Source organism: Manihot esculenta, chromosome 15 (assembly GCF_001659605.2).
Source record: "Manihot esculenta cultivar AM560-2 chromosome 15, M.esculenta_v8, whole genome shotgun sequence".
Classification (NCBI taxonomy): domain Eukaryota; kingdom Viridiplantae; phylum Streptophyta; class Magnoliopsida; order Malpighiales; family Euphorbiaceae; genus Manihot; species Manihot esculenta.
The window spans coordinates 3,067,049-3,082,007 of NC_035175.2; the positions used below are offsets into that span (position 1 = coordinate 3,067,049).

General features: G+C 32.8%; 4 protein-coding genes across 5 annotated transcripts; 2 read left to right on the plus strand and 2 right to left on the minus strand.

Annotated features, from left to right (window-relative positions):
- The first annotated feature begins 2,465 nt into the window (after positions 1-2,465).
- On the plus strand, positions 2,466-5,439 carry LOC110602346 (CASP-like protein 5B3). Its single transcript, XM_021739846.2, has 3 exons — positions 2,466-3,101; positions 4,797-4,929; positions 5,023-5,439. The coding sequence occupies exons 1-3, from the start codon at positions 2,971-2,973 to the stop codon at positions 5,215-5,217; spliced, it is 459 nt and encodes a 152-aa protein (XP_021595538.1). The 5' UTR covers positions 2,466-2,970; the 3' UTR covers positions 5,218-5,439.
- A 1,117-nt stretch (positions 5,440-6,556) lies between these two features.
- On the plus strand, positions 6,557-7,299 carry LOC110601523 (WAT1-related protein At4g08300-like). The gene is made up of 4 exons (XM_021738678.1): positions 6,557-6,723; positions 6,883-6,945; positions 7,031-7,147; positions 7,242-7,299. The coding sequence occupies exons 1-4, from the start codon at positions 6,557-6,559 to the stop codon at positions 7,297-7,299; spliced, it is 405 nt and encodes a 134-aa protein (XP_021594370.1).
- Positions 7,300-8,446: 1,147 nt separating this feature from the next.
- On the minus strand, positions 8,447-11,004 carry LOC110602345 (transcription factor bHLH104). Of its 2 annotated transcripts, none has more exons than XM_021739844.2 (5): positions 10,762-11,004; positions 10,352-10,420; positions 9,581-9,658; positions 9,174-9,420; positions 8,447-8,926 (listed from the first exon to the last, which is right to left on the minus strand). In XM_021739844.2, the coding sequence occupies exons 1-5, from the start codon at positions 10,860-10,862 to the stop codon at positions 8,681-8,683; spliced, it is 741 nt and encodes a 246-aa protein (XP_021595536.1). In that variant the 5' UTR covers positions 10,863-11,004; the 3' UTR covers positions 8,447-8,680. The 2 variants fall into 2 exon arrangements, with proteins under 2 accessions (XP_021595536.1, XP_021595537.1); XM_021739845.2 differs by having other exon boundaries at positions 9,174-9,336; positions 10,762-10,999.
- Positions 11,005-12,108: 1,104 nt separating this feature from the next.
- LOC110601433 (RING-H2 finger protein ATL16) lies at positions 12,109-14,586 on the minus strand. Its single transcript, XM_021738558.2, has one exon. It carries the CDS (start codon positions 13,919-13,921, stop codon positions 12,836-12,838), a length of 1,086 nt encoding a protein of 361 aa, XP_021594250.1. The 5' UTR covers positions 13,922-14,586; the 3' UTR covers positions 12,109-12,835.
- Between the last annotated feature and the right edge of the window lie 373 nt (positions 14,587-14,959).

Sequence of the window (14,959 nt, forward strand, 5' to 3'; positions counted from 1 at the left end):
AAAAAGAATTAGATGCGTAAAGAGAAAGGAATTTGGGCAAAATCCCAATTGGTGGTGGTGGGCAATAAGGGAGGGATTCCACCCTAACTGGACAAATTAGATTATCTATCAGCATCACACTCTTACATCATCAACAGTGGTCTTTTTCGCATTTTCAACTGTATTCCATTTCTAGGTGGTTGTCCTTGTCCAAACCATTGCATTTTTCTGTGAGATAAGGAACCCATACGCCATTCATATGGCTTATGATTACATCGTTGAATCTTTGCTAAAAAACTTCAACTCAAATTGAAGGAAACAAATTCGGTGTTATTAGACCCTTTTGAATTATAAAATTGATAAAATTTTAGATTAAAGATTTTAATTAAAAATTTAATCATAAACCTTGAAAGAAATTATAATTCATGTCAAAAGTTGATTCTGATCACTTATTCAAATAAATCAACATTTTGCCAATATTGTTCTCATTAAGTTATAATCAAAAGGAAGTAATTATATAGATTTTTTTTTTTAATTAATAGTATGAATATGGATTAAAATTTAGGGAGATTACTGAAATTCAACTAAAACTATCGATGAAAAGGAAAAAGAATCAATGAAAACATAAAGGAATTACTAATATTATAGTTCAATTTCAATTTTTAAAATTTCGTGGGATTCAATTTTGTGTATTTGGTTTGAAGAAAAATTAAAATGGAATTGATTATAATTAAAATCAATTCATTTAAATTTTATTAGAATTTGAAATGAATTTCAAAAAACTTATCTAACAATATTTTGTGAATTAAAGTGTCCTTAAAAATTTTTATTTTCAATTATCATTTATTTTACTAATTAATTAAATAAATTATTGAAAATTAATAAATTATTAAAAATATTAATAATTACAAAATAAATCATTAAAAAATATTTTAATAAATAATTATATTTTTTATATTATTATATAAATATTAAATAAAAGTAATAGATACTACTAAACAATCACACAACTGTCTATCTTAACCATTCACTTTCTTAAATTAGTTGAATGGAATGAAAACTTTCTTATACACACAAATATAATTCCCATATTATTTATTTTGATTTTATCAATATATTTTTAGAAGATTCACATTATTATTATTATTATTATTATTATTATTATTATTATTATTATTATTATTATTATTATTATTATTATTATTATTATTATTGCTAATTTAAAAATTTAGAGTAAATAAATTTTAATTTTGAAATTAAATAATTATATGAAGTTCAATTAAATTTTTATATCAAATCAAATAGCGCTTGTTTAATATATATTTTTTCTAAGAAAAAAATTGAATTCTATTAATAGAATTCAATTCATTGATAAAAGAATTTATTTATTTGGAATAATTTAAATATAATAAAATTTAATTGAATTCTTTTATATTAAATAAACTAATAATAAATTTAAATTTATTTTATTTTATTATTTTTAAATTAAATATAAATATTTTTTATCAGTCATTGAAAAATCATTATTAATATTTTTATAAAATTTAAATTTAAATTTTACTATGATTATTTTTTTAAATTAACAAAATAATATAATAAATTTTTTAATATTAATATTTAATATTAAATTAAAATAATTTTTTAAAAAGTAATTATTAATTAAAAAATAAAAAATAAAATTAAAAAAAAAAGAAAAACTAATTAAGTAATCTTAATGTAAATAACTTTAAGTAAAATTATTTTTTGTAAAATTCTAACAATGTAAGATTTATTTTTAGTTTAAAATCAATTCTTACAAGAATTTAAGAAATTGAATTCTTAAATTATTAGTTTTGCTAAACACAAAAATTTAGAAAAAAAAATATATTTTTTTAAATTTTTTCAAAATTAGACATTCCAAATAAGGAAATAGTTATTTGGAATAGTGAAATTCATTTGAAATGAATTCTATTTATAATTCAATTGAATTCCACATAATTTTTTAATTATAAAATTAAATCAAATACTAAGTAAGTTGTGGCATAAAAGCATCATCAAATCTATCTATTTTTTTATTCATAAAATTTCATTTGAAATTCAATTGAATTTTACATAATTCTAATTATAGAATTAAATAAAATATTATATAAGTCAGTGGCATAAGAGCATCATGAATTCTATTTATTTTTTTTATTTATAAAGAATTATAAAAATTAAAAAAATACCAATAAAAATCATTAATCTTTAATATCAAATATTTTTTTAAATTTCCATACGTTTTTGCTGTTTCATGTATTTTATTTTTTAAGAAATTGTGTTAAATAATTAAATTTATTTTTCAAAATTTAAATTTAATTTTTTATTATTATTATTTAAAATATTGACCACGCACATCGGCAAACTCCGGCTGAAGATAATTTCAGGATTCAACAACATTTTTGTTTTTTGAAAGTAGGATTCATCCACTAATTAATTTACTTAATGTCAATTTTAATTGTAAAAATGAATTGTATAACTAATTAAGTTTCGATGCGAAAAATGGCTGAACTTTTCCGGTCCAGGTAATGTATGGCAGATCCGCTCGCGCAAGTTGACGGCTCATACTTCTCTGGATATTGCGTGCCGGTGTTTCTCAATCATTTTCTTTTCTATTTTAATTTTACATTATGCTTTCAGTGTCTCTCAACAGTTCGCTTTGTTTAACTGTCCCCATTTTTATAATCATCTCTTCCTTCAACCTTTTTCATGTCCTCTCTCTCCCTCTCTTTCACGCCATTTTTTTCTTTGCTCACAATTTTCTACATGCCCAGATACAATATTTTCCCCCTAAATTGTTAATTTTTCTGGGAATGTTTTTCTTGCATCTAATCTCAGTAAAGATCGGTATTCGGAGTTGAAAGGTTTGTACTTTTCTGTTTCTGGGTGATTTTAGGGAGATGGGTACTTTCATTGATCAATTAAGAAGCTGAAAATTCTGCTGGCTTTGGTGGTGGCCCCAAAAGAAACGAAAAAATGAAGGATTTTGCTGGGACACCAGGGACATTGACTGCTCTTGTTCTGAGGATTTCACAATGCATTTTTGCAGCTGGCTCAATTGCGGCCATGGCCACCACGTCCACCTTCTTCAATTTCACTGCTTTCTGGTATTATTTTATCTAGCCCATCTTTACATAGCTTTATCAATATTCCTCTGCAATGTTTTAAGCTACTTTGGAATTCAGCTGTCCTCCATTAGTTACGGATCATCTGAATCGAACTTTGGCATTTCAAACTTAAAAGTTTTTAACTACTAAAATAAAATATTTGATTAGAAAAAAATGACTTAAGCAATTTGCAGTAATTTAGGCTTCTGGGTTTCAACAACCATTCGAGCATGATTTAAGATGCATGATTATTGCGCTGACTATGTTTTATTCCAAAAGTAAAGTCATGGCTAAGGAATTAGCTTCATTTCTAAGGAAATTTTGATATTTCTTGGGGGAAAAAGAAATTATGAATCGATTATTAACTGGAACTTTTAGCAGTGACTCTGATCTATAAGACCTGTTAGTGACCAGATCATTTACTGTGTATCTCATTACTGTTAGTGACCAGACCTGGGTGTCTTAATGTGCTTAATTTCTTATTAAAATTATTGCGCTTCCAAATTCTTTGGCATTGTACTTGGGACTGCTTCTTTGATGAATATGGGTGTAATTCTCCTAAACAAAAGAAAAGAAAAGGAGAAAAAAGACGCAGCTTGTTTACTTGTAGCAACAACACCCATGATGATGTTGTTTTGTGGGCATCTAGTGTTTGTGTGACCTTGTAGGAATGATGTTTTTTTGGAGAACAAACTAACGCCAATGTGCTCCTTTCAGTGAACTACGAAAAATTTAACATGAAATTTCTACAGACTATATTGTGTTAGGCACTTTATTTTTTGTGAGTGTGACTTTAGACCTCCTATAAAAAATTTATGTCTTTCGCAAGCTGAGTCCTTTAATTCTTGATGTGATACATATCTGACTACTCCAGCATTAGTAACGTTGAATGCAAAATGCTGCATTTGATCATTTAAATGCATCTGCAGTTTGTTTCTATGATAATTTAGTCTTGTTTTCAATTTACAGAATAACAGTCAACGCCAGTTCTCATATGTGTAATGCACGGGTGATGACAAAAATAATAATAATAATAATAAATAAATTTCAATGCAGGAAGTGCTAATCTCACAGGATTTAAAGTTTTCATGTGCTAATTTCACATGAACTTAATGAAATTGTATTTCATGTTGATGGTCTTCATCTTATCTTGTTAACTGGATCATATTTTGGCTTGGGCCATTCTGCAGTGGAAAAAAATGAAGTTAAACTGTATGTCATAATTCTGCACTCCATTAAAATCACTGCACAAATGAGCATCTTCATGAAGAAAAGTGTTAACACATAGATTATAAGTTTATCAGATGATCAGTACTCCACCGTTGCTAAACTTGTTACCAGTTATATACTATTCTTATTCATGTTTTCATACCTGATATCTCATAGAACACAGGTTTTTCTTGCAGCTACCATTTTCTTGTTAACTGTAGTTAGTATTCTTGAGCATGACCTACCAAATGCTGAATCGTGTTTCGGTTAGGACCATTGTGCATAAAAAAAAAAACTGTATGTCATAATTCTGTCCTTCATTAAAATCACTGCACAAAGGAGCATCTTTGGCAAGGAAAGTTCTAACTCAATCAGTATTGAACTCATTACTAGTTACACCATTCTTATTCTAGTTTTCATACCTGTCATAACTCATAGAACGTGAAGGCCTAAGGTAGATTTTTTTTTTTAATTTTCTCTTTGCAGCTACCTTGTAGCTTCAATGGGTTTGCAAGTCATATGGAGCTTTGGACTTGCATTATTAGATGCATATTCCTTGGTCCAAAGGAAGGTTCTCAACAATTCTATTTTGGTCAGCCTTTTCGTAGTGGGAGATTGGGTCAGCCTCCATAAAATCTGCTATGTTATCAGATCATTTTTAGGTCACTATATCAGAAAGAGTTGTGTGTTAATATTATTATGATTTTAACAGGTAACAGCAACGTTGTCTCTTGCAGCAGCTTCTGCCTCTGCAGGCATCACAGTGCTCCTGTTTCAAGATGTGGAACACTGTAGTTATTTGAAGGAATGTGAAAAGTACCAAATATCAGTTGCATTGGCCTTTTTGAGCTGGGGAGCTATTGCAATATCATCTCTAATTATGCTATGGCTACTGGCTGCAGGTTAGACTATTTGGTCTAATGGCCTTGATATAGAAATTTTCATCATTCTCCAGTGTCAATACCAAAAAAAAAAAGGAAAAACAGTATTCAAATTGGTTTACACTTTTTCCTATTTAGTAAAAGCTAATTATATCCATTTCATGATACTCCCATAACATTATAACATGCGTCTGGAACTGTGGATATGCTTAAATGAAAAGGACTGAGCACATTTCTTTTTCCTCTCACTTTCCACCTTCCCAAAAAAAGAAGGAAAAAAAGAAAGGCAAGTGTTAAACTGGTGTGAAGCATAATTCTATTAATCCATGATTGACAAACCTCGCTCACAAAAGGAAGCTAAGCGCGAAGTAGGATGGGCATCAGATTCACAGGCGAGCAGCCGAGCACCTACTTGCAATTGAAAATAAATTCAGAAAAATAAAATGAAATGAATCTTATGAATTAAATAATGGAGTCTGATTTCACTAATTCAACCGTTGGTGGCTACTGATAAAATAGTAAAGGTTCCATGAGAATCCAATCCATGAGAATCCAAATTAAATGTTATTTTAACATTACTATCTATATAATATTCTGACATCCATTTGCAATGGAATCATTCGCTGTAATGCAACCTGCAGTCTCGGATGTTATAGGACATGAATAAAGCGCAAAGATTATCCGCTTCACTCACCGTTTGCCGACGCTTCTCACGTATAAGTCCATCTTGTCTTCTTGAACTGAACTTGTCACTTGCCGCATACCATGAACATCTAAATCTTATGAGCTGAAGTGTGGACTTGATTTATGAACTATTATGAGCTGTGATACCATGTAGGAAAATTTTTTATGAGCTCAAGCGTGGACTTGATTTATATTGGGCTAGCTTCTTGTTAAAATGGCCTGGCCTATTTTAAGTTTACTAGGCCTCCATAACTTCTGATTTTTTATATCATTTCCCGATGTGCATCTTTCATTTCCAGCACCTTTTCTCTTGCCTTCACTCTCTGCTTCCAAACAAGAGTTCTAAAAGAACACAGGTCTAAATCGACGTGTCTGTTGGATGATACTAGATGGCTTTTCTCTGTTCAATTAAACTAACATATGTGTTCATGTATTCACAGAATATTATTGATTAATCTAGTGACTGATGCATTTAAGAGACAGTTTAATATTATTTTTCTTTCATATCTTTGCCCAAACATTAATCATGAAACTATCGATATATCAAAGAGAGTTTGACCAAGAACATGGTGCTGACAACAACATGCCGCAAGAAAGAATTAAAACCCAACTCATCCATATTTTCTTCCATTAGTGCTAGTTTCTCCTATGTGAAGAAGGGAAAGAGAGAAGAATAATGAAATGGCTTTGAAAGCATTCAACATCGACGACCTTTACAGCAGGTTCAAGCCACAATTGCTCATTGTTCTTGCACAAATTGGCTATGCTTTTCTTTACTTCATCACTGAAGCTTCCTTCGAACATGGGATGAATTCCTCATGTCTACGTACATCACTTACCGACACATTGTGGCTGGTGTAGCGATGCTCCCTTTTGCGTACTATCTTGAAAAGTAATAATTAATATGATATTGCTGATGCTGTGTTCAGTTTTCACCTCCTACAAATTTTATTCTTCTCGAAGTTCTGTATGCAAATGCCTATATGATCTCTTTCTTTCTCCTGCAGAAAACAAAGACCAAAGTTGACGATACCTCTTTTTGTTGAGATATTCGTTCTTTCTTTCCTGGGGTAATTAAGGACATATGTTACATGTACATACATACATATACTTAACATCTCACCTAGATAATGTAGCGTGTTCTGACAATGGCAGGGTTGGTTTGACACTGAACATGTATTTTGCAAGCCTGAGATACACCTCTCCGACTTTTCTTGCATCAATGGTGAATACGATAGCTTCTTTGACCTTCATAATCGCAGTTGCATCAAGGTATTAATTAACATCCATACTTTCAACTCATAATATGCGGAACTATATATATATATGCATTCAACTACAGTTATTTAGTTTATTATTCATTCAGGTTGGAAGACCTTGATCTTGGAAATCCTCGTGGAATAGCAAAAGTTCTTGGAACTTAAGTTTTCTTGGCTGGTGCAATGACTATGACATTATATAAGGGTCCTATCATGCATAATCTTTGGCATCCACTTATCGATATTCATCGAAAGGCTGGTAACAGCCATGAGAGCTGGTTAAAGGGTTCGATACTTGACTGTTGCAAGCTGCATATCATGGTATATTATGCATGTTCAACTCTAGACTGCACCCATAAGTTTTATTTTAGTTATCAGCACCTGCTCCTACTAAGCAGAAAAATAAAATCATAACTCGATTAGCAGCTTGTTAATTCATATTAAAAATTCAGGCACTCACCCTGAAAAGGTAACCTGCTCAACTATCGCTGGCCACATAGATGAGCTTTATGGGGGCCGCACAATCTGCTTTCTTCGAAGTGGTTGTAGAACATAGAAAAAGTGCTTGGACAATTGGATTCGATATTGATTTTTGGTCCACTTTGTAAGGAGCAAGTCAGGATTCATAGCCACTGTCTTTATGTTGGATTCTTGCTGAGTACGTATTAATTCTTAACTGGAATCATAAATGGCAGGGAGTGGTCTCTGGTTTAGTAGTTTTCATTCAGCTATGGTGCACAGAAGTAAAAGGACCAGTTTTTGTGACCATGTTCAACCCCACTTCAACAACATTAGTGGCAATTTTGGCATATTTTGTTCTTGGCGAAAAACTATACCTGGGCAGGTAATTTAAAATAAACATCATTAAATACACTTGCGAGCTTATCAACAAGAAACTAAAATGTTCAAAATGTTTGTACTTATTGCTTGTACAGCATACTGGGTGCTGTTGCGGTTATCATTGGCTTATACTTGCTGTTATGAGGGCAAAAGATGATCAACGAATTCATAGCAAAACACCAGATCAATCTCATTCCTGTAATGAAGAGCAGGAGGAGGCCAAGATGCAGTCAATTCAGTTGAGAGTAAAATAAAAGCAGGCGAACCTTGATGTCCTTTGAGAGATGAAAAGAAAAAATTGATGTCCAATTCATACCATGCACATTCTTTCGAGTTACAAGAAAATATACCCAACAGCTTAATATATCTCATATTGACAATTCCAGATGGCTGCATTCAAAGATCTGGCACAGAAGATATCAGCTTGAATAATTCCATATTATAGAAATGTGAATTTATTCTAGATCAACAATTGACAATTGATATTAAATAATTCTTTTAAGAAAATAATTGTCATCTAACTACATGTCTTGTAAATCCCCAACAATGCATTGGTCAAAACCATTTGGCAAAAAACTGGTTATATTTACAACTCAACTGACTGAAATCGTTGGACGACTCTAAAAGAAAGCATCTAATTGTTGACAGGATATTAATTAGACAGGAGGAGAGTCAGAAAGAGAAAGAATGAAGGATAAAGAAAAAATTATGCAGCAGGGGGCCAGTACTCATGGTCACGGGATATATCACGGGAAGCTAGAGGTAATTGCCACATCGGCATCAGACCATAGCCTGGAAAAACTGCCATCTTGTTCACTCCAGCATGATAAGCTGCTGGATGGGCCGGCATGAATCCAGAAGGTGGAACTGCAATAACCTTCAATTGTTGTTCCATCCTTTCTTTATCTGCCTTTAGTGTGAGTTTCTCCTCACGAAGCTCATTCTTCTCAGCCTGTTGCAGAGCCACAAAGTTTAGAAAGCTAGTTCTCATAAAAATGAAAAATGACCTACCTGAGTGTAATCTCACCCATGGTAACCACACCAAGGCATCAACCACATTGAACAAAATGATAATGATTTACAAAGTCTAATGAATTCATCATATGTACATACAGCCCAAAATAAAATAATAACAATAATAAATAAAACAAGTGCTTAAGAACACTGCTTGTGCTTCAATATGCTTTGGAAATAACTACCTTCAGACTTTTAATTTCTTCTTGTAGCTTTTCATTTGTTTCTTTGAGCTCCTGAGCTTCAGTTTTCAATTGATTTAAAACTCTAACAGCATCATCAAGTATGGCTGGTTTGTCTATTCTGGCAGGTCTTCCAGGCTCCAAAACAGAACTCAAATCCTGAAACCTGCAAGCATGGTAAACCATCCTTATGTCTAAAAGGAAAGAGGCAAAGTTGAGGCCAACTCTCCAGCAGCATATCAGTAGTATCCTACAAATTTGCAAGCATGAAATTATTTTACCTTGTAAAAAACTAACCTACTCTAGATATCTAAAATAAATTATGTTTCAGTATTAATTGCATTCACTTGTGTGCTTTAGCAAACAAAACCATCATACAAAGAAAGAATCTGATCCAACAAGAAGCGTGCCTGTCATTTAATTTCTCTCTCCGCAACTTCTCACGGCAAGCTTTGGTCCTTGACTTGCTGCAAGAATCACTGCGTCCCCTGGGCAGTATCAGCAGAAGAATTATTATGAAAACCTCAAAACAAATTGATTGACGGAAAAGAAAAGATTATGGAAAATTATACTAGCTCATTTGCTAACAAAGGAACCCAAATGAACCAGAGATTAGCTGATTCCTTTTCTGTTTTGGGCATCATTATAGCAGTACTCCTTCTGTTATTCCTTTCTTTGGCTTATATATTCTGAAGTATGGAATACTGACTGGTTATCTAATTAGCAAATCTCTGAAAGTTGAGTTTGTTATTTTCCAATTCATTTTCCGTGTATGAAGCTACTACTACTACTAGCGACGGCCTTTTTACCCTTACTCTTTTTTCAAATTACTAGGAACAAAATTTTAACAAATCTTATTTGCAACATTTCAAAAGTGTGATTCAGTTGTGAGACAATCTTTTGAAAGTTTACTGCCAAAAACAGGAAATTAAAAATCACATACAACAAGTAGCCTTGGGATTCATCATGTACAAGTAGCCACTCCATTGAGAACACCTTAATTAAGCTGCTCCAAAAACCTCACTCTAAATTCTTCAAAATATTGTGTTGTTCAACAAAACAGGACGAGAAGTTCATGAATTAAAATAAAACAAAAAAATGAACAGCCGTAACGCGGTCCAAACAATATTAGGATCATCGAAACAAGAAATGACAAAGGAATATGCAAATGAAAATAATACCTCTTTCTTGTGCATGGTTTATCTTGCGATACAGCACCACCAGATGAAAAATCAACATCCAGGCCACCACTGCAAATAGTAATGATCAAATATTAAATAAATAAATAACCAAAATCACCCGGCCAACGCACAAGGGAAAAATCTCATATATCTATGGACAAGCTTATCATATATTAAAAATGTCTCAACTTTCTAATGCTTCTGCGGTTTCTTCTTCAAATTATGTGAAATAAAAAAATGCATTGAATCTAGTAAAGGAAAATTATCGCGCAAAAGACAATTACGATTGACCAATTTATGAGGAACAAAAATTAAAGATAAACAAAAACACCCAAGCCAATTTCATGATTGAGGTGTAAAACAAAGCCCTAATGAAAAGTTAAAAATAAAAATTAAGAGAATTGAAATACCTTTGATTATTAGGCCACAAGAAATCAGAAGACGTCGTTGTTTCCTCGATGAAGTTATAATCAAGAAAATCCCAGCAAGAATTATCCTCTAATGAATCCATGTCTTACGGGAGGAATTTTGGATTTCGTATAAAGTAAATAGATCAATTCGAACTAGGGTTTTTTCCCCTCAAAACAAAGATAAGATGAAAGCATAACCCATTTTTTAGGAAATTCATTTTGGGGGTTGACGTCAGGGAAAGTCATGGTAAAAGATGTCCAATAGATTTAGGCCACGTGGAAGGAGTCAATCCCTATTGGGTTGCGTGCCGCCGCGTCGCTTTTCAAGGAACGAATTTTACTGGTTCACTCACTGGTAGTGCAAAGCATTGAGTAAAGAGCAGCCCAATACGGAGTCTAGGGTCCATCCCGGGCTGCGCCCACCAACCCACAATCAGACTTTTCCTTTTATTTATTATTATTATTATTTGATTCTAATAATGAAATCTTTCAAAATTGATCAGCCAGTAGCGCCATGCAAATTGTAATCTTTGCTCTCATATACATACATATATACTATTAAATGAAACTTGCTTAATTAAATAACTTTTTAAAATTAATAAAATAATATCAAATTATGTCAAAATTAATTCTTTTATTAAATTTTCAGTAAATAATAGATATGATAAAAATAAATGATTAATTTTATTATAAAAAAAAAAGTAAATTCATTTATCATGATAATATATATACTTTATTAGTTTCAAAAGTAAGCAGTATTCGAATTGATAATTTATATATTATTTATTAAATTAAATTAAAAATAAAATAATCACAAGAAAACACCAATAATCTATCTTAATCTTCAATTAACACCATTTAATTAGTTAGTTTGACAATATTATTTTGTTGCAATTTTTGCCTATTTAAATGAAAATGATAATTTAAGAAAAGCTAGATAAATAACAATAAGCAAGAAGCTAAAAGGAAAAAAAAAAAAATTCATAATAACCCTTCAATCTAAAGCCCTACTACCACCGGATGGGTTTACAAGACACATTCTAATAATCAAGGTTCGATTTTCCCTCTCCTGAATAAGTACGGACAAAAAAAATTCACTTTCCACTGGTCCACAGGAGAGGAATTAGCTTCTGAAAGAACTTCATTTTGAAGACGAAGGATTCATTGGATTTATTGAAAAGATGGGTTTGCCCATGGTCCCATACATAGAAGCACATGGCTTAACGTCATAGATTCATCGGAGGGAGGAAGGGAGGGAGGCACTGTTATTCTAATATATATATATATATATTATTTTCTCTGCTCATCAAATAAATTAATAAAAATGTCAGAACAAGAAACTGAAGATATGGGTAATGTAGTTATACTGTCAAAGTGATCAACAACCAATGTGTGGCCATTGGCTGTACGCACATGAATATTTCTGCAGCCAGGAACAGATTAGTTATATATATTTTTCATTTAGAATTGATGCATCTTCACTGTCCCTGAGTTGGGGTGTTGGACCCTCCATAAATTTTCAATACTGAAAATTCAACTAATCTCTGTGTAGAATATATGATCATTTGGATGCTAGATTATTACAAGGTGCCTACAGCCTGGATGAGGATGCTTTGTTGTCATGGGACAATACAGGAACCATTACCAACCATGAACAAACAGTATGCCTTCCTCCTCCACCAACATTTTGCGTTATTCATACAGCTATTATATTAGTTGAAACCGACTATTCTCTAACTGTGTTAAAATCACCAGTAGAGTGGACGCGACATCTTCCTACCTTTTTTTCCAAATTTTTTAACAAAAAAAGAACAAAAAGAAAAATAAAAAAAAGGGTACAGCAACAGCTGAATTCATTCAGAATGGGCACAAGAAAGTGGTGGTTTCAGCCATCACGATCACGATCATGGCTGTTGTGAACACATTGGCCCAACAATCAAATAAAATTAGTATTTGAGATTTCAATCGAGTATCTTTATGTCACAGATCCTATGCCTTTTAAATAACCACATCTAAAATCACTATATCTTTGAAAAGATTAAAAAAAAATAAAGAAATTTAAACCTTTTTGGCTTTATGGCTCCAAATGAACTGGTAAGACTGCACATCTGGTTGATCCTCTGCTGTGACCAAAAGAAAAGAAAGTTCTTCTTGGTTTACTAGTGCTACTACAACCTTCAACAGGACTGACCTCAGTAATTGCTTGCCTGCTCTGCTGAACAATCTCCTGAATTGATAAATATAGCTGCCGATCTGCTGACGAATCCAGTGAAAAGGATCTCCTTATGGGTTGGATTGCAAATTGATCATCTTTACCTCTAATATCAATACATTCATCTCCCATGCTGGTTAACTTATTAAATTTTCTTGCTTTCTGGTGAAGAGCTGATCCTCTCTGTTCTAATTTCCTCCATGGGGAAGGGCTAATCGAACTTGCTGATAACTCTCCTGAATTCATCAATCTTTCCTGTGCCGCAAGCAAGGTTTGATCTGCGGAATTATGGTTACCCAATTCAATAACAACATAATCTTCATCTCCACCGACGACAGTTTCGCTGTAAGGATTTGTATCTTGTGGGGAAGAGCTTGGAGCTATAACGTTATCAATTGGGAATCTCGTGGTGGTTGAGATGCTGTTTCTGCAAAGTGGGCAATTTGCATTATTTTGAAGCCAAACATCAATGCAATCAATATGGAAAACATGGCGACAATTTGGTATTATCCTCAGCTTCTCATCTTCTTGAAACTCATTCAAGCAAACTGCACATTCACATAAACTTCTTTCTCCAAAGTCTCTACTTTTATTGCCTCCTTTCTTAAACTTGAATATTGGGATTGACCTTATCACCGACTCATCCAGTCCACGAGTCTCCATTGCGGGAGAGTGGCCCATTAGAGGATCGTCGTGATTTCTGTTTCTTGATAGAGAGAATCGTCTTAGAACATCGACGCGGTGCCAGTTGAGGCAGCATTTGATGACAAATATGTAATAGCTAACCAGCAAAAAAGCAGTGGCTAAAATCCCTATGATGGCAATCGCTATAATGGGGAAACTTGTGTCTGAAGAATGTGAATGAGTACCAAAGATTGAGGTACTGGTAGTAGGACTTGTGATTGGAGGAAGAGACTGTGAACTGTAGATTTTGCTTACAAGATCCATGTAATGGAGGTTTTAGATCTTGGACTAATGTAAAACAACATACGATTATGTCTTGAAACCAATACGAAATATGCAAGAAACAGGAAACTATTAATTAAAGAAGAAGAATAAGAGAAAGAAGTGTAGAGTCAAGAAAGATGCGAGAACGTGGAGAAGAGAGAAAACCCGAGAGGAAACTCAGGTGGTGTAAATGGGGGAGGTGTGAAATGAAGCTTTGAATTTCAAAGAAAATGTACTTTTGAAACGTTTCTTTTATGGAGAGTCAGAGCGAAGACTACGCTAGTTGGTGAATTTCTCTCGTTTTTAGAAGCCAAAGCTTATGCAGGCTAATATAAAAATGAAGGGGCTTTGATAGGTTGGACGGCTCTGCACCACCATGGTCCATGTTTCTGAAAAGAAAATTGGAAGCTTGTCAGGGGAGGGTACTGTCGAGCATCGACCGCGACAACCACCCATTATGCACATTGTTTTGCTGATTGAAGAACACTAGAAAAAAATCCTCAATGATTTTACATTAATTAAAATTATATCGTGATCACAAGCCGCAAAGAGATGACAATAGTCAGAAATTATCAGTTAGTTCCACTTTTAAGTTTAAAATTCTCATAATGCTATTGTGATGAACTAATAATCAAATGTAGATACACAATTTGAATTAAACATGTTAATGGGAAAATCATGGGCAGCAATGATTTTTCATACACTCATTCGCTCTCAAACATCATCAATTATAAAGCAAGAAAGTCAGAATCGGCACATGCGAGCCACCATGAACATGTACATGACATTGCCCCCCATTTATGCATACATCAAATATATCTAATATCCTTAATCAATATAATTTAAAATGATAACAGCGTTACTCTCATTCAAATCTGTCATGGAGCTGTGGGTCCAAGATCAAGAGAGATAACCTTTTTGTCAATAAAGGACCAATATCACACACAAAAGAAAGTCAAATAGAAATCTTATGGACACATTACACAATAAAAAAGAAAAAGCAAAGAGAACCGACACCCTCCTGCTCTAGTCCATGCT